This window comes from Mobula birostris, chromosome 1 (assembly GCF_030028105.1).
Source record: "Mobula birostris isolate sMobBir1 chromosome 1, sMobBir1.hap1, whole genome shotgun sequence".
Lineage (NCBI taxonomy): Eukaryota > Metazoa > Chordata > Chondrichthyes > Myliobatiformes > Myliobatidae > Mobula > Mobula birostris.
The window spans coordinates 155,411,534-155,439,423 of NC_092370.1; the positions used below are offsets into that span (position 1 = coordinate 155,411,534).

Consider the following 27,890-nt stretch of genomic DNA (forward strand, 5'->3'; position numbering starts at 1 on the left):
AAAGATTATGGGTAAGTTGGTGTAATTGGCTGATGTAAATGGTGGGGAATAAAAAAGGAAGACAGGGTACAGATATATTATGGGATTGTTTTGAGAGCCTACATGGAACCATAATAGACTTGATGGGTCAAAAGCTTTCTTCTGCTTTTAAGGAGATGGAACTAAACTTCCTCAGTCAGAGCATAGTACTGGATTCCTTTACCCAAAGACAGCTGTTGAAGCTTACTGAGAGAGTATATTCAAGGATATTCTAAGATGTTGAGTAAATAGAGGCACTGAGAAAACTTAACTCACCTGAATAACAGAACTGGTTTGATGGCGCCCAAGCTGGACTTAGCTTGTTTCTGTTTCTTATGCCACTACCATTGCTTCCTGCGGCCCAGGACTGACTTCGTCTCGCACCTGTGGGGACCATGGGTTGCTCCCTCATCGAGGGAATCACTTGCCACTCTGTCAGTGCACACTGCCTGACCCTTGTCTGTGCTGCTGGTGAAATGGCTGCCTACGCTCTGTTACGAGACTGAATCTGCTTTTTGCCTCAGCAGTTTTCCCTCAGTTAAGTGTGTACGAATCCTAAGAGAATATTGACCAACGTCATTTGTCTTTAGGAATGGCTGCCAGAGAGACAGAGTCTGCTGATGATATATGGGAGAGGATATGTTCTGGACTGCCAGCTCAGATGATGGACGTGAATGAAACCGATTCCCCAGTCAGAGAGTGCTTCCCAGAATCCTTCTCTGAAATATTCAGCCCGATTCCCGTCACAGTGCCAGACGTAGATTTGATGAGCAACAAGAATCATGCAGAGGAAGGGAATCTTTGGGCACCCATGGCTGATTCACAGCAATATCTGGCAACACTGGGTGAGTGCGATGCAGGGTTTTTTTTACAGCAGACTCCCTCTTATCCTCAGTGGGGATACAGAATCGAACCTGCTCTAGCATTGGGTTGCATTGGTTTATTATTGTAAAGTGTGCCAAGACACAGTGAAAAACTTTGCTGCATGCCGTCCAGATAGATCAAAAGTGCACTGAGGCAGAAACCAACGCAGAATACAATGTTGAGCAACCTGACCTTTGTTTCTTACCATAGTAACATAGAACCGTGAACTATACAGCAGAGAAATAGGCCCACAATATCTGTGCTGAGCATGAAGCCAAATTAAACTAATCCCTTCCACCTGACCGCACCCCCTCTCCATTCCACTGCTCCTCAGTCCGCTCTCTCCTCTATTCCTCCTGGCAGCACATTCCACTCCCACATCACACTCCATGTTAAAAAAACACTTTCCATACATGTCCCCTTTAAGCTTTCCCACTCTCACCTTAAAGCTATGCCCTCTAGTATGAAACATTTCTACCCTGAGGAAAGGATCCTGGTTGTATTTGCCTCTCATAATTTTGACACACTTATCAGGTCAGTCCTTAGCCTCTGATGTTCAAGAGGAAGAAATCCCAGCCTCACCAGCCTCCTCCTATAACTAACACGCCATCATCCAGGCAACACCCTGGTAAACCCCTCTGCTAACATCTCCTTGTTGCCTAGACCACAGCAGGCAAGTGGAGATGCAAAGAGATCATCCTAGTTCGAGACCCTTGGGAAGCTGCTGTGTTCTACTGGTCCATTTCTGCTTGCATTGAGTATGAGGTATTGTTGATGCATTCCATGAGCAGTTACTACCCCTCAGCCATCAGGCGCCTGAACCAGAGAGGATAATGTCTCTCCATCTGCCCTATCACTGAAATGTCCCCACAACCAGTGGACTCACTTTCAAGGACTCCTCATCTCGTGTTCTTGATATTTATTGCCTGTTTATTTATTGTTGTGATTTCTTTCTTTTTGTATTTGCACAGTTTGTTGTCTTTTGCTGGCTGAACGTCCAAATTGTTGTGGTCTTTCATTGATTCTATTATAGTTATTACTCTATTATGGATTTTTTGAGTATGCCTGCAAGAAAATGAATCTCAAGGTAGTTTATGGTGACATGTATTCAGTTTGGACTTTGACTTTTACTGCCTGGTACTCGGTTTGGTAGTTCCATCTGTGTGCTGGTGCATTGTGAACTTTAGAGTCATAGATATAACCTTCAGCCCAACAACTTCATGCCAAACATCAACTCCCTGTTTACATGAATCTTAATTTTATTTTAGCACATTCTCATAAGATCTGCACAGATCCTGCTGCTCATTTGAGGCAATTTACTATGGCCAGCATGCCTTTAGGATGTGGGGGCGGCAGCACCTGGGGGGATCTTGTGTGGTCACAGGGAAACCATGCGAACTCCACACGGAAAGCACCCAAGTACAGGATTGGGCCCAGCAATTTGGCATTGTGAGGTAGTGGCTCTACTAGCTCTGCCACTGTACGTATAGCTCTGTTTTAAAACTTGTACTCTATTTAACTTAGTGAGGTCTGAATGTTCTCTTGCGCTTACTGTGGCTAATGTAGTCTTAGTACTGTTGTGCTGTGTGAGAAGAGATTGGTTTGTCTAGATTTATTTTCTTCAGAATTAATAAAATGTTGGTGTGAGTTGACTGTGATGTATAAAATCATCAGAGATCTAGGGATAAAGAGAAAGGGCCCATAAGCAGAGAGCTAGTCCTGAGGTAGTTGTTGAAAGGCTTAGAGTAAATTGTGAGGCAAATATTTTTAAATTCAAGAAGGTTCTAGAACACACTGCTGAGAGGATGTTGAAGATGCAAACTTTTACCAATACTTAAAAGGTACCTGGTGACCACTTGAGGAGCTGTAGGTACAAGAGCTGGGAAGTGGGAGTAATCTGTTTTTGGTCATTGTAGACATCATGAGCTGATTGGCAGGCACACGTTTCTAATATTACACTGTACATGGAGAAAGCCTGCCCAGTTTTTAAACACCTAACTAGTGTGTGTACAAATAGGCATTTGGGAGACCAGCGGTATGGATTTAGCCAGGGCTAAAACGTGTGGAGAGTTAATGAGAGAATTGACCCATCACTTTATTATTCACACCTGGCATCTGGGCTGTGAAATGGTGCTGAATAATGATGGGATGCTGTTCATCTGCTTTAAAGAAGTGATTTTCCCCAGGGTTGGTATTAGAATTCCTGCTCATTTTGTTCTGTTGCTGATTGATCCTTCGTAACTGCGCAGAGTTCCAGTTTTACAGGTAAGTAGCTGAAGTAGGCAGGTGGGGACAGAAACAGACATCACACTTCAGCCCGTTCAAGTATGAAGCAGATGAAATTTCTTTCTTTCTTTCTTTATCAATCTTTTTATTAATTTTTTTAAAGTACATATATACAAACAAGAGGATAATTATCTCAAATATTTATATCGATAACAATATATATAAAAGGTAAAATAAACATTATCAAGATCATACATAGTATTAATCTAATAATATATAATAAAAATAATCAATTCTCCTCTTATCATTTCATAAAAAGAAAATAGAGATAAAGAAATTTATATATATATAAAAACTCCACTATTCTCTATAAACAAAAGCAAAAAGTAAAAAAAAGAAAAGAAAAAAAAAGGGACTGGGCAGCCCATACTGAGAGTAAAAGCAAGAAGAAAGAGAAACTTTCTGATCAAATCCAAAGTTTCAAGAAAGTAACTGGAAGAGCAATAAATCAGACCATATGAAAATATTGAATAAAAGGTCGCCAAGTTTCTTCAAATTTAAAGGATGTATCAAATGTCTGACTTCTTATTTTCTCTAAACTTAGACAGGACATAATGGAGGAAAACCAATAAAGGTAGGTGGATTAGAATCCTTCCATTTAAGCAAAATGGCTCTCCTAGCCAATGAAGTTGTAAAAGCTATCATCCGTTGAGCAGAAACAGGAATATATCCTGCTCCCGGTGGAATGATCTCAAAAATTGCTGTAAATAAATTCGGTTGTAGGTCCAAATTCAAGACTTCTGATAAAGTTTTAAAGACATCTTTCCAAAAATTATCTATCTTGATACAAGACCAAAACGTATGAGTTAAAGTAGCCACCTCAATATTACCTCTGTTGCAAATAGGATTAATATTGGGAAAAATACAGGCTAATTTATCCTTTGACATGTGTGCCCCATGTACTACCTTGACCTGTATCAAGGAATGACGGGCACAAATAGATGAAGTATTTACCAAATGAAAAATCTTATCCCACTGTTTATCTGAAAGTGACTCTCGAAATTCCAATTCCCACGCACCTTTAATTTTATCGTTGGATACCTTTTGCAAATTCAATAACCATTTATAAATTAAAGCCATCAGTCCTTTTTGAAATGGTTTAACCTGAAAAAGAGTATCTATCATATTGGGTGGATAAACAGAGGGAAAATGTGGAAGTAAACTACGTAAAAAATTCCTAATTTATAAACATCTAAAAAAGTGTGCATTAGATAAGTCATATTTGTCCACTAACTGAGTGAAAGACATTAAACAATCCCCCATAAACAAATCTGAAAAAGTTATCAGATGAAATTTAATACAAACGTTTTTGGTGATAACCTTGAAAAACTGAGGTCAGCATAGTGACGCAGTTAGCTTTCTCCCAGTGTCATCAGCAAAATTACTAACCATGCCAGTCCGTTCTCATCCAAATTGTTTATATAAAAGACCAGCTGTAATTGGCCCCATGACACAGGTCACTTGTCCACAAAGCAATCTTCCACCGTCATTCTGTGCTTCCTGTTATCAAGCTAATAATGTATCCACTTAGCTAGCACTTCCTATGTGATCTAATCTTCTAGACTAGCTTTCTATGCAGGACGTTGTCAGAGGCCTTACTAGCATCCATATAGACAGTGTCCACCACCCTACCCACATCATTCTTCATAGTTACCTCTTCATAAAGATTTTAACAGATTTATGAGTCTTGATTTCTTCTCAATATTTTTATTGATTTGATTTCTATATATATAAGAATATGGAGTTCAAGAGAATACATATTATAAAACAAAAAACAAAATATAATAATACCAGATACGGTATATTGAATCACATTAACGAACTCCTTACTCTATATTCACATGGATTAGATTAGTTCGTATATTAGAATATAAAAAATTTTCTTAAAGAAAAAAAAGATCTACACCCACTACCAAAGCCGAAGCTGTTTGGGGGGAAAAAAAAGAAAAGAGAAACTTATCAGATAATAAAGTATGCTATTAACTGCCTTCTGTACTTCAACAAGAAATCAAAGATTATGAAAATAATTTAAAAACGGCCCCCACAAATTTTGAAAATCTTGGTTAGATTCAGAAGTTGAACAGCGAATCTTTTCTAAATTTAGGCATGTCATAACATCCCGTAACCACTGAGCATGATTAGGCGGAACAGCATCCTTCCATTTAAACAGAAGTGTCCTTCTAGTCATAAGAGAGATAAAAGCCAGAATGTGCAGATCAGATGTCTTCAAAATGATATCTTTCCTTCCAACAATACCAAATAGGGCAGTCAAAGGATTAGGCTTAAAATTTACTTTAAAGAGTAGAGAAAAAGTTTGAAATATTTCCTTCCAATATTTTCCAAGACTTGGGCAAGTCCAAAACATGAGAAACAGGAAAGGTATGGCCACATTAGTGGGATTGTATTACAGACCACCCAATAGTCAATGAGAATTGGAAGAGCAAATCTGCAGAGAGATAGGAGGCAACTGCAGGAAACATAAAGTTGTGGTGATAGGGGATTTTAATTTTCCATATATTGATTGGGACTCCCATAGTGTTAGGGGTCTAGATGGTTTAGAGTTTGTAAAATGTGTTCAGGAAAGTTTTCTAAATCAATATATAGAGGGACCAACTAGAGGGGATGCAATATTGGATCTCCTGTTAGGAAACGAGTTAGGACAAGTGACAGAAGTCTGTGTAGGGGAGCACTTTGGTTCCAGTAATCATAACACCATCAGTTTCAACTTGATCATAGACAAGGATAGATTTGGTCCTAGGGTTGAGGTTCTTAACTGGAAGAAGGCCAAATTTGAAGAAATGAGAAAGGATCTAAAAAGCGTGGATTGGGACAGGTTGTTCTCTGGCAAAGATGTGATCGGTAGGTGGGAAGCCTTCAAAGGAGAAATTTTGAGAGTGCAGAGTTTGTATGTTCCTGTCAGGATTAAAGGCAAAGTGAATAGGAATAAGGAACTTTGGTTCTCAAGGGATATTGCAACTCTGGTAAAGAAGAGGGAGTTGTATGACATGTACAGGAAGCAGGGAGTAAATAAGGTGCTTGAGGAGTATAAGAAGTGCAAGAAAATACTTAAGAAAGAAATCGGGAGGGCTAAAAGAAGACATGAGGTTGCCTTGGCAGTCAAAGTGAAGGATAATCCAAAGAGCTTTTACAGTTATATTAAGAGCAAAAGGATTGTAAGGGATAAAATTGGTCCTCTTGAAGATCAGAGTGGTCGGCTATGTGCGGAACCAAAGGAAATGGGGGAGATTTTAAATAGGTTTTTTGCGTCTGTATTTACTAAGGAAACTGGCATGAAGTCTATGGAATTAAGGGAAACAAGTAGTGAAACCATGGAAACTGTACAGATCGAAAAGGAGGAGGTCCTTGCTGTCTTGAGGAAAATTAAAGTGGATAAATCCCCGGGACCTGACAGGGTGTTCCCTCAGACCTTGAAGGAGACTAGTGTTGAACTTTCAGGAGCCCTGGCAGAAATATTTTAAATGTCGCTGTCTACAGGTGAGGTGCCGGAGGATTGGAGAGTGGCTCATGTTGTTCCGTTGTTTAAAAAAGGATCAAAAAGTAATCCGGGAAATTATAGCCCAGTAAGTTTAACATCGGTAGTAGGTAAGTTATTGGAGGGAGTACTAAGAGACAGAATCTACAAGCATTTGGATAGACAGGGACTTATTAGGGAGAGCCAACATGGCTTTGTGCGTGGTAGGTCATGTTTGACCAATCTATTGGAGTTTTTTGAGGAGGTTACCAGGAAAGTGGATGAAGGGAAGGCAGTGGATATTGTCTACATGGACTTCAGTAAGGCCTTTGACAAGGTCCCGCATGGGAGGTTAGTTAGGAAAATTCAGTCGCTAGGTATACATGGAGAGGTGGTAAATTGGATTAGACATTGGCTCAATGGAAGAAGCCAAAGAGTGGTAATAGAGAATTGCTTCTCCGAGTGGAGGCCTGTGACTAGCGGTGTGCCACAGGGATCAGTGCTGGGTCCATTGTTATTTGTCATCTATATCAGTGATCTGGATGATAATGTGGTAAATTGGATCAGCAAATTTGCTGATGATACAAAGATTGGAGGTGTAGTAGACAGTGAGGAAGGTTTTCAGAGCCTGCAGAGGGACTTGGACCAGCTGGAAAAATCGGCTGAAAAATGGCAGATGGAGTTTAATACAGACAAGTGTGAGGTATTGCATGTTGGAAGGACAAACCAAGGTAGAACATACAGGGTTAATGGTACGGCACTGAGGAGTGCAGTGGAACAGAGGGATCTGGGAATACAGATACAAAATTCCCTAAAAGTGGCGTCACAGGTAGATAGGGTCATAAAGAGAGCTTTTGGTACATTGGCCTTTATTAATCAAAGTACTGAGTACAAGAGCTGGAATGTTATGATGAGGTTGTATAAGGCATTGGTGAGGCCGAATCTGGAGTATTGTGTTCAGTTTTGGTCACCAAATTACAGGAAGGATATAAATAAGGTTGAAAGAGTGCAGAGAAGGTTTACAAGGATGTTGCCGGGACTTGAGAAACTCAGTTACAGAGAAAGGTTGAATAGGTTAGGACTTTATTCCCTGGAGCGTAGAAGAATGAGGGGAGATTTGATAGAGGTATATAAAATTATGATGGGTATAGATAGAGTGAATGCAAGCAGGCTTTTTCCACTGAGGCAAGGGGAGAAAAAAACCAGAGAACATGGGTTAAGGGTGAGGGGGGAAAAGTTTAAAGGGAACATTAGGGGGGGGGCTTCTTCACACAGAGAGTGGTGGGAGTATGGAATGAACTGCCAGACGAGGTGGTAAATGCGGGTTCTTTTTTAACATTTAAGAATAAATTGGACAGATACATGGATAGGAGGCGTATGGAGGGATATGGTCCGTGTGCAAGTCAGTGGGACTAGGCAGAAAATGGTTCGGCACAGCTAAGAAGGGCCAAAAGGCCTGTTTCTGTGCTGTAGTTTCTATTGTTCTATGGTTCTATGTGAATAAGTGAAGCTTCTCCATTGTTACACCTATCACAATAGGGAGATATATCTCTATAAAAACGAGATAATTTATCCTTGGTCATATAGCCCTATGAACCACTTTAAATTGTAGGAGGGAATGATGAGCACATAGCGATGAAGTATTAACCAATTTAAAAATCTCATTCCAAGTTTCTTCAGAAATTGAGGTCTGTAAGTCTTGTTCCCAAAGATTTTTAATCTTGTCTAAAGAATTCCCAACAACATATCATAAATAGTAGATATTGAACCATTATAGAATGGTTTCATATTAAGAATTTCATCTAGTATGTTCTTATCAGGTCTATTGGGAAATGTATATAATTGACATCACAGAAAATCTCTTAATTTTGTAAGTACCAAAAAAAATGGGTTTTTGGTAAATTGTATTTAGTTGACAATTGTTCAAACAAAGAAAGACTTCCTCCCACAAACAGATCCCGGAAATGTGTAATGCCCAATCCTTCCCATTGTTTAAAATCTGCATCAGTCATAGAAGGCTTAAAAAAATAATTTTAAAAAATGGGACTAGAAAAGGAGAATCTCAATAAACCAAAGTGTTTTCCAAATTGTATTCAAATTCTTAAAGTATGTTTGACTACCATATTTTTAGTTATCTTACTTAAGGATAAAGGAAGTGAAGATCCCAATAGGGAGATAATAGAAAATTTATTAACCGAGTTAGCTTCTAAAGAAACCCACCCGGGACAGTCCTCGTGGTTAATATAGTATCACCAAAACGTGAGATTCCGTATATTAGCTGCCCAGTAATAAAACCTAAAATTTGGTAAAGCTAAAACTCCATTCTTTTTAACTTTCTGGAGATGGACTTTATTCAGTCGAGGATGTTTATTTTTCCATATGTAGGAGGATAAAATAGAGTCAAGAGAGTCAAAAAAGGATTTAGGAATAAAAATGGGTAATGCCTGAAAGAGATATATAAATTTAGGTAAAACGTTCATTTAGAATTAATTCAGCCAATCAATGATAACAAAAGGGGTGACCAATTTGATAATATTCTTTTTATATAATTTTATAAAGTAAGAAAATTTTCTTCAAATAAGTATTTATAATTCTTAGTAATTGGTACACCCAAATAAGTGAATTGGTTTCTTACAATTTTAAAAGGATGGTTAATATCAGTTAATGGCAAATTATTCAAAGGAAAAATTTCACTCTTGTGTAGGTTCAGTTTATATCCAGAAAATTGACTAAAACAAGATAGTAAAGAAAGCTCAGAAAGAAATGAAGTTTCAACGTTAGAAATGTAAAGCAATAAATCACCCGCATAAAGTGAAATTTTGTGGATAGTACCCTTCCGTAAAATACCAGTGATATCGTTAGATTCTCGAAAAGCAATAGCTAAAGGTTCTAAAGCCAGGTCAAAGAGCAAAGAACTCAAAGGACAACCTTGTCTGGTTCCACGTTGAGGTCAAAATGGTTTCGAATTCTGAGAGTTAGTAAGAACCCGAGCAAAAGGAGATAAATACAGTAATTTAATCCGTTGAATAAAGTTGGACTCAAAATTAAATTTTTCTAAAATTTTAAATAAATAATGCCATTTAACCCGATCAAAAGCCTTCTCAGCATCTAAGGATATCACACGCTCCGATATCTCTTTAGAAGGAGAATAAGTAACATTTAATAATCAACAAATATTAAAATGAGAATGTCAATTTTTAATAAAACCAGTCTGATCGTCAGAAATGACAGATGGTAAGATATTTTCCATCCTACGGGCCAGAGCTTTAGATAAAATTTTAGCATCAACATTAAGTAAAGAAATTGGTCTATATGAAGAACATTCAGTTGGATTCTTATTCTTTTTAAGGATAAGCGAAATAGAGGCTTCGTAAAAGGATTGCGGTAACCTACCTAACTTAAAAGAATCTGAAAAAACTGAACATAAATGGGCTATGAGCAAGGAAGAAAAAGCCTTATAAAATTCTCCAGAAAATCCGTCAGGACCTGGAGCTTTCCCTGAATGCAACAAACGTACAGCTTCGGCTATTTCTTCGTGAGAAATACATTGATCCAACTGTTTTCAGTCATCAACAGAAAGCGTAGGGATATTTATTTTGTCTAAAAAGTTATCCATTATAGTATTATCTTTAAGAAGATCAGAGCCATAAAGTTTAGAATAATATTCTGTAAAAGTATCATTGATTTCTAAATGATCAGTTGTCCTAGTACCGTTAGGTTTATAAATTTCTTTAATCTGTCGTTTAGCACTAGAAGTTTTAATTTGGTTAGCCAATAATTTACCTGTTTTATCCCCATGGATATAAAATTGACTTTTACCCTTTAAAAGTTGAGTTTCAATAGGGTATGTTAATAAAAAACATCATACTTGGCTTTAATTTCAACCCGTCTTTTATATACAGCAGGATCTGAGGTCAAAGCATATTCTTCATCTAATTGTCTCAGCTAGTCGGCTAAATTAATTCTCTCTTTATTAGCTTTTATCTTAACACTTGCAGTATAAGAAATGATTTGTCCTCAAATATATGCTTTAAAGGCGTCCCATATGACAAGGCTAGAAGTCTCCTCCACCGTATTCTCTTCAAAAAAAAGAGTGATTTGTCTCTCCAAAAACTTAAAAATCCTTGCCAGATAACAGAGTTAAACTAAAATGCCAGAATCTGTTTGTCTGAGGAAAACCAGGAAGATTTATGGATAAAAGCACAGGAGCATGGTCAGAGATAGCAATCTCTTTACATCCACAAAATCAAACTAATGGAATCATTTGGTTATCAATAAAAAAATAGTCAATTCTGGAATACGTATGATGAACATGGCATGGAGAAATATGAGTATTCTCTATCTGTTGGATGTAAGAAATGCCATAAATCAACAATACCACAATTTGTTAAAAATGAATGGATTAACGAAGCTGATTTATTAAGTGTCGCTGGATTAGAAGAGGACTGATCTACGACTGGGTCTAACCAGCAATTAAAGTCTCCTGCCATCACCAATGAGTACACACTCAGATCAGGCTAAAACGAAAAAAAATTGCTCAAAGAGTCTGGATCATCTATATTTGGGGCATAAACATTGGCAAATACCAACAATTTATCCTCTAGTTTCCCTGATAGTATAACAAAACGTCCATTAGTATCAGAAACAACTTGTGTTGAACAAAAGGAACTGTATTTTCTATAAAAACCGAGACACCCTAACTTTGGAAAATGCAATTCTCTCCATCGGCTAAAAAGGCATGAATTATCAGAATTACGTACGTGTGTTTCTTGTAAGAAAATAATTGGGACCTTAAGTTTTTTAATATAGGCAAAAATCTTATTTCGTTTCAAAGGATGATTTAATCCTTTCACGTTAAGACTAAGTTAATTTAGTATTATAGTCCATTTTATTATTTTAAAAAGAAATTAAAAGGATAATCCTTAAGCAGATTAATAAAACTAAGCAATGACCTATGAGATGAGATAACCAAACAACAGGTTTGGCTGAAAGTCCCAAGCAGCTTCCAAGGAAAACAACCCAACACTCTCCCCCCTCCCCCCTCCCAAAGAGAGAAAGTCGACCATAGAAAGTCGACACCTACAACTAATGACACCCCCCCAAAAATCCTGTTGGCTTAGCTCCAAATAAATTACAAGGTTAGAATATTCCAACCCAGTCAAAACAGCAGATAGTGAAGAGACAATTAATTCTGGTATAAAAAAAACTCTTGAAAAGTAAGTTTAATAAATAATAATATAGACACACAGAATATTGACTCATTAAAATCTTAATTTCAAAGTAAGACCTTAAGAGGTTCTTAAAAGAAAATTGACTACAAGATTTACCAGAGGCAAAATACACAATTATTTATGTAAGTTTTGTTGAACAGCTCTAACGTGACACTTTTAAACTTAACAAAGTAATAGCACATTAAAGTTTTATTCTCAAAATAAAGGAAAGAGTTAAGTACAAAGTTTAGCAAAGGTGAAGTAAACAGTTATTCATGTAGCAACTAATAAGCAGTCATTTTACTGACTCTAAATTTTCCTCAGACGGAAACGGAACCGTTTTGGTGATCCATCTTGCAGTGTAATTCTGAGCTTCGCCGGGGACCGTAGCGAAGGTTTAAAGTCTTTGTTGTAGAATTCTGACATGACGTTTTTGAACTTAGCACGTTCCCTCATAGTATCCGGTGAGAAATCTTCAACAATTCTAATCTTTTTTCCATTAAGGTCAATCATACCATTCCGACAAGATTCACGAATTATAGGATTCTTTGTTTGAAACTCATGAAAAGCGATTAGCACTGAACATGAAAAGCGATTAGCACTGAACGAGGTTTGCTTGTAAGCATTCTGTCCGCAGGTATTCTATGAGCTCGGTGGATCATTGGTACCGATTTTAAAATATCAGGAAATAGCTGAACCAGAAGGTTTGCCAAAAATTCTGGTCAATCACCTTCAGTTAACTCTTCAAGACCAAGAATTCGTACATTATTCCTTCTACTTCTGTTTTCTAAATCAATAATCTTCTGTCTTAGTTCATCGTTAACCTCGGATTGTTTTCCAAAACGGTTTTGCAGGTCGTCCATTTTCTCATCCAGAATCGACAGGATTTCTTCATTCTCTTTTATTCATTTATCATACTCAGTTAAGGTTTCTTGAATAGAATCCAGTTTTGTGCTTAATTGCTTAATTTCAAAGCCAAGTTGTTGAAACTCTTCAGCAGATTCCTTGCTGAATCGCTGAAATTCCTCGGAGGATTCTTTTCTGAATCGCTGCAATTCCTCAGACGCTTCCTTTCTGTGGTTTTGCATCAGTTCAACAATAGAATCCAAAGAAGTAGAAGGATCTTCTTCTTTTTTACCTCTAGAAGTTCTCGTAGTCATAGTGTCAGATCAGGTTAGAAAGAAGGAAAAGTAAAGTAAACTAGGAGTGGCTGTAAAATGCTGTTATTCCATCCACCGCCAATAGGAAGTCCTGAGTCTTGATTTCTCATACACAAAGGTATGCTGACTACACGAATCAGTCTTTGTCTATCCAACTACTGATAGATTCCATGCTCAGAATTACCACCCCCCCCCCCAGTAACTTACTTACCAGAAACGTTAATCATCAGCTAAACGTTAATCTCCAGTCCTCCAGAACTTTGCCCATGGCTAAAGACGTTGCAAATATCTCTGCAAGGGACTCATTCTGGCTCAAGGTGTGTAATTAGTGGTGTTGCACAAAGATCCATACTGCGACCTCTGCATTTGAGACGTATATAAATTACCTGGATGAGTTAGTAAGGTTACAGATGACGTGTAGATAGGTGTTGTTGTGGAGATTGACAAAGAATACAGCGGACTATAGATCAGTTGCAGATATAGGTGGAGAAATGGCAGACAGAGTTTAGCACAGCCAAGTGTGAAGTGCTCCACCTTGGGAGATCAGAATCAGGTTTAATATCACTGGTTTATGTTGTGAAATTTGTTAAGTGGAAGCTGTACATTACAGTACATAATAAAAACTGAATTACAGTAACAAATGTGTCTGTCTGTCTTGGTACCATATCCAATGCAGACTTTGGTGACCATGGTTTTCCATATGGATCTATCCTTCGTTTTTTGGATGACTTCCATTTCCTCGATGTGTAGCCACCTGGCTATACTTTTGATGTACATAAGCCGAGGTCTTCCTCTAGGTTTACTCCCCTCAGTCTTTCCAGAGAGTATGAGTTTTTCTAGCTCATCTTTCCGCATGATGTGTCCTAGGAATCTGAGTTGTCTTTCTCTTATTGTTGGTATGAGTGATCGAACTGTTTGGGCTCTTCTGAGAACAGCTTCATTTGATGTGTGTGTGGTCCATGATATTTTTAATGTTCTCCTGTAGAACCATAATTCAGCTGCTTCTAGCCTCTTTTCCATTGCCGGAGAAATGGTCCAGCATTCACTTCCATAAGTCAGGATAGAATAAATGTAGCACTGCAGTATTCTGTTTTTAGTGTACATGCTCATCTTGCTGTCTGTTAATGTAGTCCTCATTTCTTGGAAAGCTGCTTTGTGTACATACTAAAAAGAGGAAAAAAAAATAGTGAGTTTGAGTTCATGGGTTCAATGTCCATTCAGAAATCAGATGGCAGAGGGGAAGAAGCTTTTCCTCAATCATTGAGTGTGTGTCTTCAGGCTCCTGCCCCTCCTTCTTGATGGTAGCTATGAGAAGAGGGCATGTCCTGGGTGATGGGGGCCCAGAATGATGAATGCTGATCGCTCCTTGAAGGTATCATGGATGCTGGGGAGGCTAATACCCATAATGAAGCTGACAGCATTTTACTGCTTTCTGCAGCTTATTTTGAGCCTGTGCTGTGCTCCTCCCTCCCATGCCAGATGGTGATGCAGCCAGTAGAATGCTCTTCACAGTACATCTGTAGAAATTTGGAAGTGTCTTTGGTGACATACCAAATCTCCTCAAACTCCTTATGAATTATTGTCGCTATTGTGCCTTCTTTGTATCTGCCTCAGTATATTGCACCCAGGATAGATCCTTGTTTACACAGGAACTTGTAATTACTCACACTTCCAACTTCTGATCCCTCGATGAGGACTGGTATGTGTTCCCTTATCTTACCCTTTCTGAAGTCCTCAATCAATTCTGCAGGCTTAGTGACATTGAGTGCAAGGTTCCCACTGCAACACCACTCCACCAGCTGATATATCACACTCCTTATCGTCCTCTTGTCACCGTCTCAGATTCTGCCAACAATGGTTGTACAGATGGCATCTGAGCTGTGCCCAGCCACGCAGTCATGAACATAGAGAGAGTAGAGCGGTGGGCTAAGCATGCGTACTTGAGGTGTTCCGTTGGTGATATATCAGAGAGACGGAAATATTATTTCTGACCTGCACAGAGCAAATGTAAAGAGAACACTGTCAAAGACAAGACCCTTAACAGTTTGATGAGCAGAGGGATCTTGAGCTCCAAGTCCACAGATCCCTGAAGTGGCTCCACAAGTTGTAAAGTAAGCATGAGGCATGCTTGCCTTTATTCGTTGAAGAACTGAGTTCAAGAGTCAGGAAGTTATATTGCACCTTTATCGAGATTTAGTTAGGCCACATCTGGGGTGTTGCATTATAGGAAGGATGCTGAGCTTAGAAAAGGGTGCATAAGAGGTTTAGATTAGATTATGAGGACACTCAGTCCTCATTTATTGTCATTTAGAAATGCATGCATTAAAAAATAATACAATGTTCCTCCAGAAAGATATCACAGAAACACAGGACAAACCAAGACTAAAACTGACAAAACCACATAATTATAACATATAGTTACAACAGTGCAAAGCAATACCATAATTTGATAAAGAGCAGACCATGGGCACGGTAAAAAAAAGCCCCATCATCTCACACAGACGGAAGCGCCGCAAACTTGCCGATGCATTGGAAGCACCCAACCGCAGCCGACTCTGAGTCCCTCTGAAAACTTCGAGCCTCCGACCAGCCTTCTGACACTGAGCACCATCTCTGCCGAGCACTTCGACCCCACCCCAGCAACCAAGCAACAGGCAAAGCCGAGGACTCGGGACCTTCCCCTCCGGAGATTTCGGATCACACAGTAGCAGCGGCAGCGAAGCAGGCATTTCAGAAGTTTCACCAGATGTTCCTCCGTGCTTCTCACGTCTGTCTCCATCAAATCAGGATTGTACACGGCACCCTACTTGACAAATAACAGACATCACCACTGGAGTGGCCACTGCAAGCTGCGTCGCGCCGCCACCTTCTCCTCCGCCCGATACCAGGATATTGTGCCTGACGTCAAGGGCATGATCCATAAGGAGAAGATGGGCACTTGGTGTGTTTTCTCTAGAGTGAGGGGAGATCTGATAGAGGTTTATAAGTTTATGAGATACATAGATAGAGTAGACAGACAGTATCTTTTCCTCAGGGTTGAAATATCTAATACCAGAGGGCATGGAGGTAAGGTGAGAGAAGATAAGTTTAAAAGAGATGTGCAGGGCAAGGTTTCTTTTTTATGTAATGGGTGCTTGGAATACACTGTCTGGGGTGGTAGTGGAGGTGAATATGATAGGGGCATTCAAGAAGCTCATGAATGTGCAGGAACTGGAAGGATATGGACAATGTTTAGGCAGCAAAGGTCAGTTTAGTTGGACTCGTGGGACAAAAGGCCTCTTCCTGCACTGTATTGTACTTATTTTTTATGTTAAAAAAGGACCTTGCAATTTCTTCCCCAATTTCCCACAAGTTATGATGATTTATCCACCTTAAAATGCTTAAAGCTGCTGCCAATATTTCCTCTGTGTTAACTTGTATATGGACCAAGACATAAGAATTAATTTCCTTCAGTTCCATGATCTTCTCCACAGTAAAACTGATGAGAAATCTCACCCATCTCCTGTGGCTCCAAACATAGATGATCATGCTGATCTTTAAGGGAACCTATTCTCACAACAGCCACCCTTTTACTTTGAGTATACCTGTAGAATCTCTTGAGGTTATTCTTAACCTGCCTGCTAGGTCCATCTCCTGCCCTCTTTTTGCCCTCATAGTTTTCCTCTTACATTTCTTATAATCATCATGGGATTCACTTGATCGACTACACAATCATGACCTGAGCCTTAGTATCTTCCATCAACCATGTTTCCCTCAACTTATCAGCCTTGCCCTTCACCCGAGAAGATATCACCCTCTTAAAAGCCTTCCACGTACTGGATATTCCTTTACCTGCAGGCTCACAAAGTCAACCTCGGCAAGGTTCCACCTACTATCTCCAAAGTTGGCCCTGCCATGGTAGACCAGGTTAAAGCTAACCGAATGATGGTCACTGGCGACCAGTTGACTCTTCAGTCACTCTCCCTACCCTGTTCCCTAAGAGGAGGTCCTAGTGTTGCATCCTCTCTAGAAGAGCCTTCTATATATTGATTAAGGAAACTTACTCGTACACATTCAGCAAATTACGCCTATTCAAGCCCTGCGCACTATGGGAGACCCAGTTAATATTAAGAAAGTTAAAATCACTCACTAATACTAGATTTCAAAGAAGTTTTCATTATAAGAATAAGAAGTGAGAGCATGAGGTAGCCTTATGGCTCTTCATACAAAGGGACTTGCGGTGGTCCTTCTTAACGCCCTACAAAGGATGAGAGGATCATCGCGGTCTCTCTTCCACCCATCAGAGATTCTTAATCAAAGGCACTGCATACACAGAGCCCTAAGCATTATCAGTGATCCCTCCCATCCATCCAACAATTTAGTTTCAGTGACCAGGGTTCAATTCCCGCCTCTTCCTGTAAGGAGTCTGTACGTTCACATGACTGCGTGGGTTTCCTCTGGGTGCTCCGGTTTCCTCCCACAGTCCAAAGACATACCAACTGGTAACTTAATTGGTCTTTGGAAATTTTCCCATGATCAGGCGGGGATTAAATCGGGGGATTGCTGGGCAGAAAAGGGCCGGAAGGACCTATTCCATGCTGTATGGCAATAAATAAATAAATTTCTCCTCACCTGAGTCCTAAGTGCCATCTCCCTTATTTTCAGAGTGTGTCCCTGGCCCTAGACTCCTCCATCAGGACAAACATCCTCCCTGCATGAAGGGTTGTCAGCTACGGGACATAGATCAAGTGCCAACATAAGGAAACATTTTTGATAGTGATTGGGAATGTTTTGTTGGGAAGGAAATGAGTTTCAAAAGCTAATTGAATAGGAAGAAGGGAAACGTAAGAAGTTTATGGTGAAAGAAGATGCTACAATTAACCAGCAGCTCTGCATCAGGCCAGCAAAAGCACAATGAACAAAATATCTGCTGCAGCATCCTGAGTTGCAATGTGTGTGACTGATGACATCTTTCTCCTGACCTCTTCTTTAAACCAACAGAAAATCGCCTGAGGAAACTGAAGGGTATAAACGAAGAGCCAAGTTCAAAAGGGATGCTAAAGAGCCTATCACAGGCAAAGAAAGAATGCTGGGATCGCTTCCTGCATGAGCACTATATGTCAGAGATGTACAGTGATGGATACGAGATGGACCAGAGGTAGTGTACAATCTGTAGCGGTCTGTTAGGAAGTGCAAAATAAGGAGCTATGTCCCAATTCCTCATGTTAAGCTTGATGGCAGTTTCTCTCCTCAGATGGGGTAGAAGGGGTCGGGGATGGTGGACTTTAATGCTGACGTACTTTACTACTTTGGTGGTGGGGTGGAGACCAGAGCTAATACCTGCTCTTGCTCCACCCCGCTGGCCGTTGGCTGCTTGAAATTACGAAGACACTGATGAACATCTCCAGTTATGTATTTTGAAGGCAACATAGATTGTCACTCACCCAGCAGTGTGTCGATCCAAGATTTCAAGTACCCTGTTGATGCCTCAAGATTCCTAATCCGTATTATAGTCTGAAATCCCTTGTCCCATGAATCCTGAATGTGGAAGGTGTTTCTCTGCGTCACTGGATTTAAGGTGGCCATTCCCAGAAGGCAATGGCAGGCAGGTTCTCCACAATATCTAACGTGCCATCACTTTGATCCATGCCAGGGGTCGGGAAAAGTCACTGGATGTGCTGCATTCCAGAATTACCCCTTCTGTTGCAGGGCGATAGAAATCACACAGCTAATGTCGTGTACGCAGTTAGGATTTTGTATTTCCCAGTCAGTACACTTACGACATCTTGTCCATGTAGTTGATCCTGTGACTGTTTCCTTTATTGTTGCAGTGCCATGGACTATTTCAAGCGGTGGGTGCAGCCAGACAGAGTTGCCGTAAACGCAGAGGAGATTCAGTATCTGATCAGTCCTGAAGGGCAGTCTGAGAGCCAGGAGGAGCCTGAGGGTGAAAGCTGCTCTTCCTGCGAACAGTAATGACCGACAGTGGTGTCTGCCCTGAGAAACCCGGCTCAGGCCAGACCAGAGCTCAGCAATGACCGTCATCCAGACGTGGAAATGTTGGACTGTTTGATGTGACAGCCACAAATGCAAATAATGAACTTGAGTTGTCCCAGCAGCTGAATCCTCGGAGCCCCTCTGCCCGCATCACTGTAACTGAGAGTCACCACCTTGACCCATTTCTGTCTCTGGAGCAGGAAAGACAAGAAAGGAATCCCAGAGCCGAAAGGGATTTACTGCTGTTGGGTGTACCTTATTCCAATGACCTGTATACCCCTCAGTGCAATAGTGCACCTGTATTTACAGAATTACAGGCGTTTGGAAGACTTGCAGTTGAAGAACATTTCATTGCATGCCTCAGTGATAATGCATTCGTTCAACAGCACACATTCTCCTCCTGTCTCAGCACCAGTGTTTGTGTATTGTGCAGAGAGCTACAGTCACCTTAAGTCCATCAAATATTGAAATGTTTTCCACTTTGGATAGGGAGAGTGAATTGAATCTTTGTTTAGGTTTCTCTGTATTGGGAACATGACGGCTCCCAATCCCTTGTGGATTATCTGTTTCCAGCAGTGTACTCTGGAGGGGGTGGGGGGAGTGCTAACCATTCTGTATTTAATTCTCTAAGTTTGAATGTCTTAATCTTTCTAATTTATCTCTCCACTCACTGACCTGTCTCTATCAAAACACTCCCATCAAAGTCTTTGGTAGCTTCTACCTTCCTATGCCCCACCCTACCACTTCAGACACTAGACACTAGAATACTACAGCACAGTACAGGCCCTTCGGCCCTCAATGTTATGCTGACCCATATGTTCCTTAAAATAAAACGTACTAAACCCACACTACCTCGTAACCCTCTCTTTTTCTTCCATCCGTGTGCCTGTCCAAGAGGCTCTTAAATACCCCTAATGTTTTAGCCTCCACCACCATCCCTGGCAAGTCATTCTAGGCACCCACAACCCTCTGTGTAAAATAACTTACCCCTGATGTCTCCCCTAAACTTCCCTCCCTTAACTTTGTACATATGCCCTCTGGTGTTTGCTGTTCGTGCCCTGGGAAACAGGTACTGGCTATCCACCCTATCTATGCCACTCATAATCTTGTAGACCTTAGTAGATGCTGACTGATTCTGTAACCTTTTGACTCCCACCTGCAAAGCTCTTGACTGTTGAATGATGCTGAGCAGGGCAAGCTATAGAATAATGAAATCATAGAATTGCTAAGGCACAAGAGGGCTTTGGCCCATTAAGCCTGTGCTGACTCTTTATGGAGCAATCCCTTTAATCCCAATTCCCACTCTTTTCCCATAACCTTACTTCTCCTATCCTGTTGCTTTTAGAATGCCCCAATAGACTCTAACCAGTGACTTCTAAGTCATTACCTCAGTTGACATAAAACAATTTCACATTCGGTCCGTGTCTTTTTACCCATCCTTTTAAAATCAATGCATCTAGCAACACACATATATAGATAATACCATATTCAAACCTCCCCCTGAAGTAGATGCATGGTGATTGTCAGGTCCCTGCCTCAACCTCAGAGTTTAACATCTGGATATTAAAACTTTCCTTGGTGACTGTGTTTCAAATGCCACTGAGCTGAGCTGTACTTTACAGCCAAAGCTGCTTACAGCACAGAGGGAGGCCAGTCAGTCTGTGTTGGCAACATCCTATGCAAATTTAATCCCTTTTTTCTTTCTCTAACGGCATGACAGATCTGTCGTTTGTTGTTTAATCTGGCGCTCAGACACCTATTATGTGACTTTATTTTTACAGACGAATGGATATACTTTATTTTCATCGAGCACCTGATTATTGAAGCTAAGAAATATGTTGATAATTCCACAAGGCTGCCCCCCTCCCCACACATACACCCACACACTCACACGCACACACACACTGACACAGATTCATACTTTAATAGTAATGAAGCTGGACTGCAGTTAGACCCCATGTCATGAAAGAGTGAGCTGTGCTGTTTTCCACCTAACAGATCAGAAGCAAAATATGCTGGACGTATAAAATCATAGAACATTGAACTGTACAGCACAGGAACAATGTTGTGCTGAACTAATTAAACTAGTGATCAAATGGCCAGCTAAACTAATCCCTTCTGCCTACACAATGTCCTATCCTTCCACTTTGCTCACATTCATGTGCCTATGTAAAACTCCGCAATGTATATGCCTTTGTCACCATCCCAGGCAGTGCAGCTCAGACACCCATCGCTCTCCATGTTTGGAAAAAAGCTATCACCTTAAATGCGTGCCCACTGTATTAGACACTTCAACCATGGAAAAAAAAATGCTGTCTTATCTACTCCATCTATGCCTCTCATAATCTTATAAACCTGTAGCCTCCACCTCTCAAGAGAAAACAGCCCAAGTTCGTACAGCTTCTCATGATAGCACTAATCCAGGCAGCATCCTGGCAAACCTCTTCTGCACCCTCTCCAAAGCCCCTACATCCTTCCTATAATCAAGCAACCAGAACTGTATGCAATACTCCAGATGTAGCCTAACTAGAGTTTTATAAAGCTTCTTGACTTTAGAACTCAAAGCCTTTACTAATAAAGGCAAGCATGACATATGCCTTCTTAGCCACATGATCAATCTATGTAGCCACTTAGAGGGAGCTGTGAAGTTGGACTCCCAAGATCATTCTGCACATCAGCTCTGTAAGGGTCTTGCAGTGTACCATCTCTTTATCCTTGATCTACACTTCATATTTGGCTGGGTTAAACTCCATCTGTCACTTCTATGCCCATATCTACAACTGATCTATGTCCAGCTATATACTTTACCAGTCTTCTATGCTATCCACAACTCCACCAATCTTCCTACCATCTGCAAACTTAGTAACCCACATATCTTCAGTATTGTGCAAAACTCTTAGGCACATGTGAAAAAAATTCTGTAAAGCAAAGGTGCTTTCAAAAATAATAAAATGAAAAGTTTCTAAATATCAAAAAATTACTATAAAGAGCAATAAAGAATAAAAAACTAAATCAAATCAATAGTTCATGTGATCACCCTTTGGCTTTAAAACGACATCAATTCTCGTAGGTACATTGATTGACATGCAGTTTTATAAGAAAATTGGCTGGTAGTTTGTTCCAAGCGTCTTAGAGATCTTGCCACAGTTCTTCTGCAGACTTGCTTCTGTCTCTCCAGGTAATTTCAAACAGCCTTGTTGACGTTGAGATCAGGGCTGTAAAGGCCATATCGTCTGAAGCCATATAGAAAATCTAGGGTGCTTCAGACTTTTGCATAGTCATCTACATTTCATCCAGGTTATTTATATACATCAGAAACAACAGAGGTCCCAGCATAGATGCCTGCGGAACTCCACTAATTACAGGCCTCCAACTTGAATAAGTCCCTTAGAACACTACCCTCTCTCTTCTATGGGCAAGCCAGTTCTGAATCCAAATGGCCAATTCACCATGGATCCCATGCATTTTAATCTTGCATGAGAGGATGGGCCTCTCATGAGGGATGAGGGATCTTGTCAAATGCCTTACTAAGTTCCATCGAGATAACATCCACAGCTCTATCTTCATCAATCACCTTTGTCACCGCATCGAAAAACTCAATTAAAGTTAGTAAGACATGGCTCACGTAAAGTCATGCTGGCTCTCCCTAATTAAGCCATTGTTTTCCAAAAGTCCTATCCCTAAGAATTCTCTCCAGTAGCTTCTCTACTACTGACATGAGACTCACCAGTCTATAGTTTCCAGAACAGACTATGCTGAAAATATTCAACAGGTTAGCTAGTGTCTGATAAGAGTTGAATAAAGGGAACTAACAGCAGATTGGGAAAAGACAGATGATTAACTGATGATGATTCATTGCTCTAGGTCAATGTGCTGACCACCGCCCCCCCCACGTGAGTCATTTGACCCGTCCCATCTAGGCTGTCCTACACATCCTTCTGAAAACCAACTTGGACCTCCCTTTTTCCCAGCTGATAAAGGGTCACAGCCCCCAAAACAATGGCTGTTGCAGCCTAACTTGCTGAGTTTCCCAGCATTTACTGTTTTATTTCACATTTCCAGCATCTGCAGTTTTTTTTTCTGGTTATTTCTTTTTCTCTTTGGTATCATCCTCATGAATTGTTTCTGAACTTCCCCAATGCCTCTACATCTTTTCATTATTATAGAGACCAAGGCACCGGGCTAACTTTTCTTTTGAGATGCCCCTCTAATATTAAATACCAGTCTTAATCACTTCAAAATTCAAAGTTAATTTATTATCAATGTACATATATGTCCCCATATACAACCCTGATACTCGCTTGCGAGCATGTACAATAAATTCATTATAGAATAATAACCATAATAGAATCAATGAAGGACTGCACCAACTCGAGTGTTCAACCACTGCAAAAAGAAAACAAACTATGTAAGTATGAAAAGAAAGAAATAATAAATAAGCAATGAATATCGAGAACATGGGATGAAGAGGCCTTGAAAGTGAGTCCATAGGTTGTGGGAGCAGTTCAGTGATGGGGCAAGTGAAGTTACTCTCTTTGGTTTAAGAGCTTGATGGTTGAGGGGTAGTAACTGTTCCTTCCTGTTGGCAGTGGAGAGAAGACTGCATGTCCTGGGTGGTCGGGGTCCCTGATAATAGATGCTTTCCTGTGACAGCATTTTGTGTAGATATGCTCAATGTGGGGAGGGCTTTACCGGTGATGAATTGGTCTGTATTCGCTTTATTGTAGGAGTTTCTGTTCAAGGGCATTGGCGTTTCTGTAACAGGCTGTGATGACGATCGTAGCTATATTTGGAGTTGTAAATTAGTTGCTTGTCTCTACGATGTATTTTTGGGAAAAAGAAACAGATGATATCTCCTGTTACATGACTGGGAACTGTATTCAGTGTGAGCTTTCAGGACTTTGAGAAATTGGCTGAGGATGTGTGGGGTAGGGAAGGAAAAAGTGGAGCAGGCTACACCTGCACTGACTCACCCAACCTGCAGGTGTCCTCGTACTCCATGGAACTGAAGTCTTGTGGTGTCATTAAAATGGTTACGACTTTGATGAGGTTAGTAAAGATGCAGACCTAGTACTGGTGTTCATTTTTATGGAATGTAGCTCAGGAGAGAAATTTTACATTTATCTCAGCCCTAGGTCTCCATATTTATGAAAAGACGATGGAGACATCAAGGAAGGTACAAGAGAAATTCTCAAAAATGGCCCCAGAATCGAAAAATATATTTGTCAAGAAAGACTAAGCAGGCTGGACAGAAGATTCTGCAGATGCTGAAAATCTGATGCTCTGAACAGGCTGGAATTCTTTACTCTAGAAAGGAAATGGTAGAGGAGTGACCAGCTAGAGGTTGTTCAAAATTGTAAACGGTTTGAAGGTTTGATGCTTCCGCTTCTGAGGAAACTGGGTCCAAGGGATATTAAATATGTCAAAGAATTTTTATAGAACACGGGAATTTAATGTGTCAGACTGGGGAGGCCGAGGTGGTTGTTTTTGGAACATTGAGAGAGTGTTAATGCTGGTGTACAAGATGATGACTGATTTAGGTTAAGGAGGGAGCTACATTATTATGCTAGTTAATAGTTCAAGGACTAGCCCTTGCAGATTTAACCTTTTGACAGAAGGTAAAAGGGAGATATAATTAAGACCATAATTTAGGTGGAGTATTAGGTCATTCAATCTACTCCGCCATTCCATCATGACTGGTTTATTATCCCTCTCAACTCATTTCTCCTGACTTCTCCCTATAATCTGACTAATCAAAAACCTGTCAACCTCCGCTTTAAGTACACCCACTGACTTGACCTCCATCTGTGGCAATGAATTCCGCAGATTCACCTCTCTCCGGCTAAAAGAAGTGCCTCCTCATCTCTGTTGTAAATGGACTTCCCTCTATCCTGAAGCTATGCCCTCTGGTCCAGTTTTTCCCTTGAATCAGAGCTGAATTACATCCTCACTTCAGAGAGTGGAGAATGAAAATACCTTGGCCGACACTCCCACTGCAATACTGAGGGAGTTTTACACTGCCGCAAATGCCTCATTTACCTGGATATGATCTAGAACTCAATGCCTATGTGGAGTAGTAGAGATACCATCAGTCAGGGCTTTCAAGGGAGATTTGGATAGCAGACGAGACTAATCTGTAGGACTGTATAGAAAGCAGCTTGACCCATTGAGATCTGTCATATGGATCCTTCCTCTCAGTCAATATCCTCATTCAGAAGCTGTGCTGTTATGGCTTGTGATACTGTTGGTTGTTCTATAATGATGTTGGACCCTTAGCAGATATTCCTGCACTTTCCACACCACTACTGATTGCTCTCATTAGCAGCTTTGTCCTCATTGCAACTTCAGTATTCCCACTGTGGTTAAGAATCCTATCTTCTAATGTAGCACATCTCACAAAGTCAACTGTGCCTCATTTACCTAAGATCTGGTATTAGTTTTAAATGTCAAAGTTCTTATCGCCAGCTACTACTTCCTCAGTTCAAATTGATACGGGGAAAAAAAATTTCAAATTTATTGCAAGCTAGGATAGTGTCACCTCCAGAACTATTTAATAAATTCCACCTAAAGCTCTCTGACCAACCCTCATTGAAAAATCCTTGCCACACTGAACAGTGAAACAACTGGCTCTTTTCAATCTCATTCTTCTTATCCGTGTCAACTCTACATCTTGCAAAATCTCACATAACAACATGACGCGTATTGAAAGCAACCCATACAAAATACAGAGGAGTTCAGCTGGCCAGGCAGCGTCTATGGAAAAGAGTCAGCGGTCAATGTTTTGGGCTGAGACCCTTCATCAGGACTGAAAAGGAAGGGCAAGACACCGGAATAAAAAGTGTGGCCGGGGGGTTGGGGGAGGGGAGGAAGACTAGAATCAGGTTTGTTATCTCTGTGTAAACGTTTTAATCCAGATTCCCATTCCCGTTCCGACATGTCGGTCCACCCTCGGGGTGGAGGAGCAACACCTTATATTCCTTCTGGGTAGCCTCCATCCTGAGGGCATGAATATTGTTTTTTTTCCCCTCCCCTTCCCTCTTCTATTCCCAATTCTGACCTCTTACCTCTTCTCACCTCCCCCTCGATCCCCTCCTTCCCTTTCTCCTATGGTCCACTCTCCTCTTCTATCAGATTCCTTTCTTTTCAACTCTTTACCTTTCCTATCCACCCAGATTCAACTATCACCTCCTACCTAATCCTCCTTCCCCTCTTTCCCACCTTTTTTATTCTGGTGCCTTCCCGCCCCCCTGAATCAGCCTGAATCATTGACTGTTTACTTTTTTCCATTGATGCTTTCTGCCCTTCTGAGTTCCTCCAGCATTTTATACATATTGCTCTGGATTTTCAGCATCTGCAGATTTTCTTGTGTTTATGATACTTATTGATGGTATTACATCTTGGACACTGAACCTTATTCAAAGCATTAGGATGTTTTCTTTCATAATAGTTGTAAAATGCATTCAACACTCTAAGCTCATTACACAGGTCACAACACTTTAATGGGGTATCATTGGGCTGAACGTCCTAGATTTGGGCTTATATTTTACAGTTTTATAACAACTGCTACAGCATTTGCACTGGGGAAGATACACACAAGCCAGTCACAACGTCAAATAGATTTCTTAAAGCTAAAATCTCAATCTTTAAAATCATTCATTAAGCTGGCTAAAATGTATTAAAATATATCCTCATTCCGCTTAGGTTATCCTCTTTATTCAAACCCTTATCATTGTCCTCAATACCCATCCTATACAGGTACCAGAATAAGCCTAGGAGCTAACATCCTCTCGATTACAATGAATAGTTTGCATTGATGATATGATGGCCAGCCTAGCTGGGTTTAAGAGGGATTGTCCACAGCGGGTGCATTTTAAGCAAGAGATCCCTGTGAAGACCTCAGCAGAGGGGTTATTCTTTTCCAGAATCCATACCATCAAGGTCTTAGTGCCCTACTTGGGGAGGTTGCTCACTAGCAGTGTCCTTAACGTTTGGCTGAACAATTTATGGTACCCAACAAACTTTTAGTAAGCCCACTTAACCAGCAAAGCCATTGCACTGCAGGAACTGGTTGGAGATGGAACCACATAATTGTAAAGTACAGTTTGCCATTCCTTGCTAATAATACCCTGCTTTGTGGATGATGCACACCTGCCAATTCAGCAATTTCTTCTCTCCCCTGCCAGAAGCTGGTATGGACAATGGACTGAATGGCATCCTCCTGTGCAATGTGTTCCATGATCCTGCAATAAATCCAGTGGACAATTCAGAAGAAACATGTAACTTGCTACCAAAACATGTGGTTGAATCAAGTAGCTACAATATAATTTAAAAATTGAGAGTGGAGTAGTAGAAACCCTTCATGGTGTTTGATATTGATTGATGGATGTGTTTCATACAGAACAGCAAATCATAACCACATGGGATTCTCCAGATGCTCAAAATCCAGGGCAGCAGACACAAAATGCTGCAGAAACTCAGCGGATCAGGCAGCATCGATGGAGAGAAATGAACAGTTGGTGTATCATGGTGAGTCCTGAAGAAAGACCATTTCTTTTTGGCCTGAAATTCACCTGTTTATTCCTCTACACAGATGCTGCCTGACCAGCTGAGCTCCTCCAGTATTTTGTGCGTGTTGGGTCTGTTTCTGTGCAGCAGATTCTTTGTGAAATAATTACACACAGTGATGTTCCTGTGCTGTGTGTCAGTACCTAGATACTGCATTAGCCAGTCAGCAAACAAATATCCCGATGAGATGTCAATTAGAGTAAGTTCACTTGGATTTCTTTCACCATGATCTCTGTCTCTTTAGTTCTCATTCTTTCCATCTCTATTCACTATTTTCTTTCACATTCTTGTTCTTTCTTTATTGTTATCTCTGTATCTACTTGGGTTTTGCTCACTTAT

At 40.4% G+C, this 27,890-nt stretch overlaps 1 protein-coding gene across 1 annotated transcript; it reads left to right on the forward strand.

Annotated features, from left to right (window-relative positions):
* The first annotated feature begins 610 nt into the window (after window positions 1-610).
* ccdc32 (coiled-coil domain containing 32) lies at window positions 611-27,890 on the forward strand. Its single transcript, XM_072264499.1, has 3 exons — window positions 611-863; window positions 17,991-18,147; window positions 18,821-27,890. The coding sequence occupies exons 1-3, from the start codon at window positions 611-613 to the stop codon at window positions 18,963-18,965; spliced, it is 555 nt and encodes a 184-aa protein (XP_072120600.1). The 3' UTR covers window positions 18,966-27,890.

What these genes read in the sequence shown, in the direction of transcription:
- ccdc32 (XM_072264499.1), top strand. Translation starts at nt 611, where the DNA reads ATGGCTGCCAGAGAGACAGAGTCTGCTGATGATATATGGGAGAGGATA. An exon ending in GCAATATCTGGCAACACTGG is followed by an intron (nt 864 to 17,990) that starts GTGAGTGCGATG and finishes TTAAACCAACAG; the next exon opens with AAAATCGCCTGAGGAAACTG. An exon ending in GGATACGAGATGGACCAGAG is followed by an intron (nt 18,148 to 18,820) that starts GTAGTGTACAAT and finishes TTATTGTTGCAG; the next exon opens with TGCCATGGACTATTTCAAGC.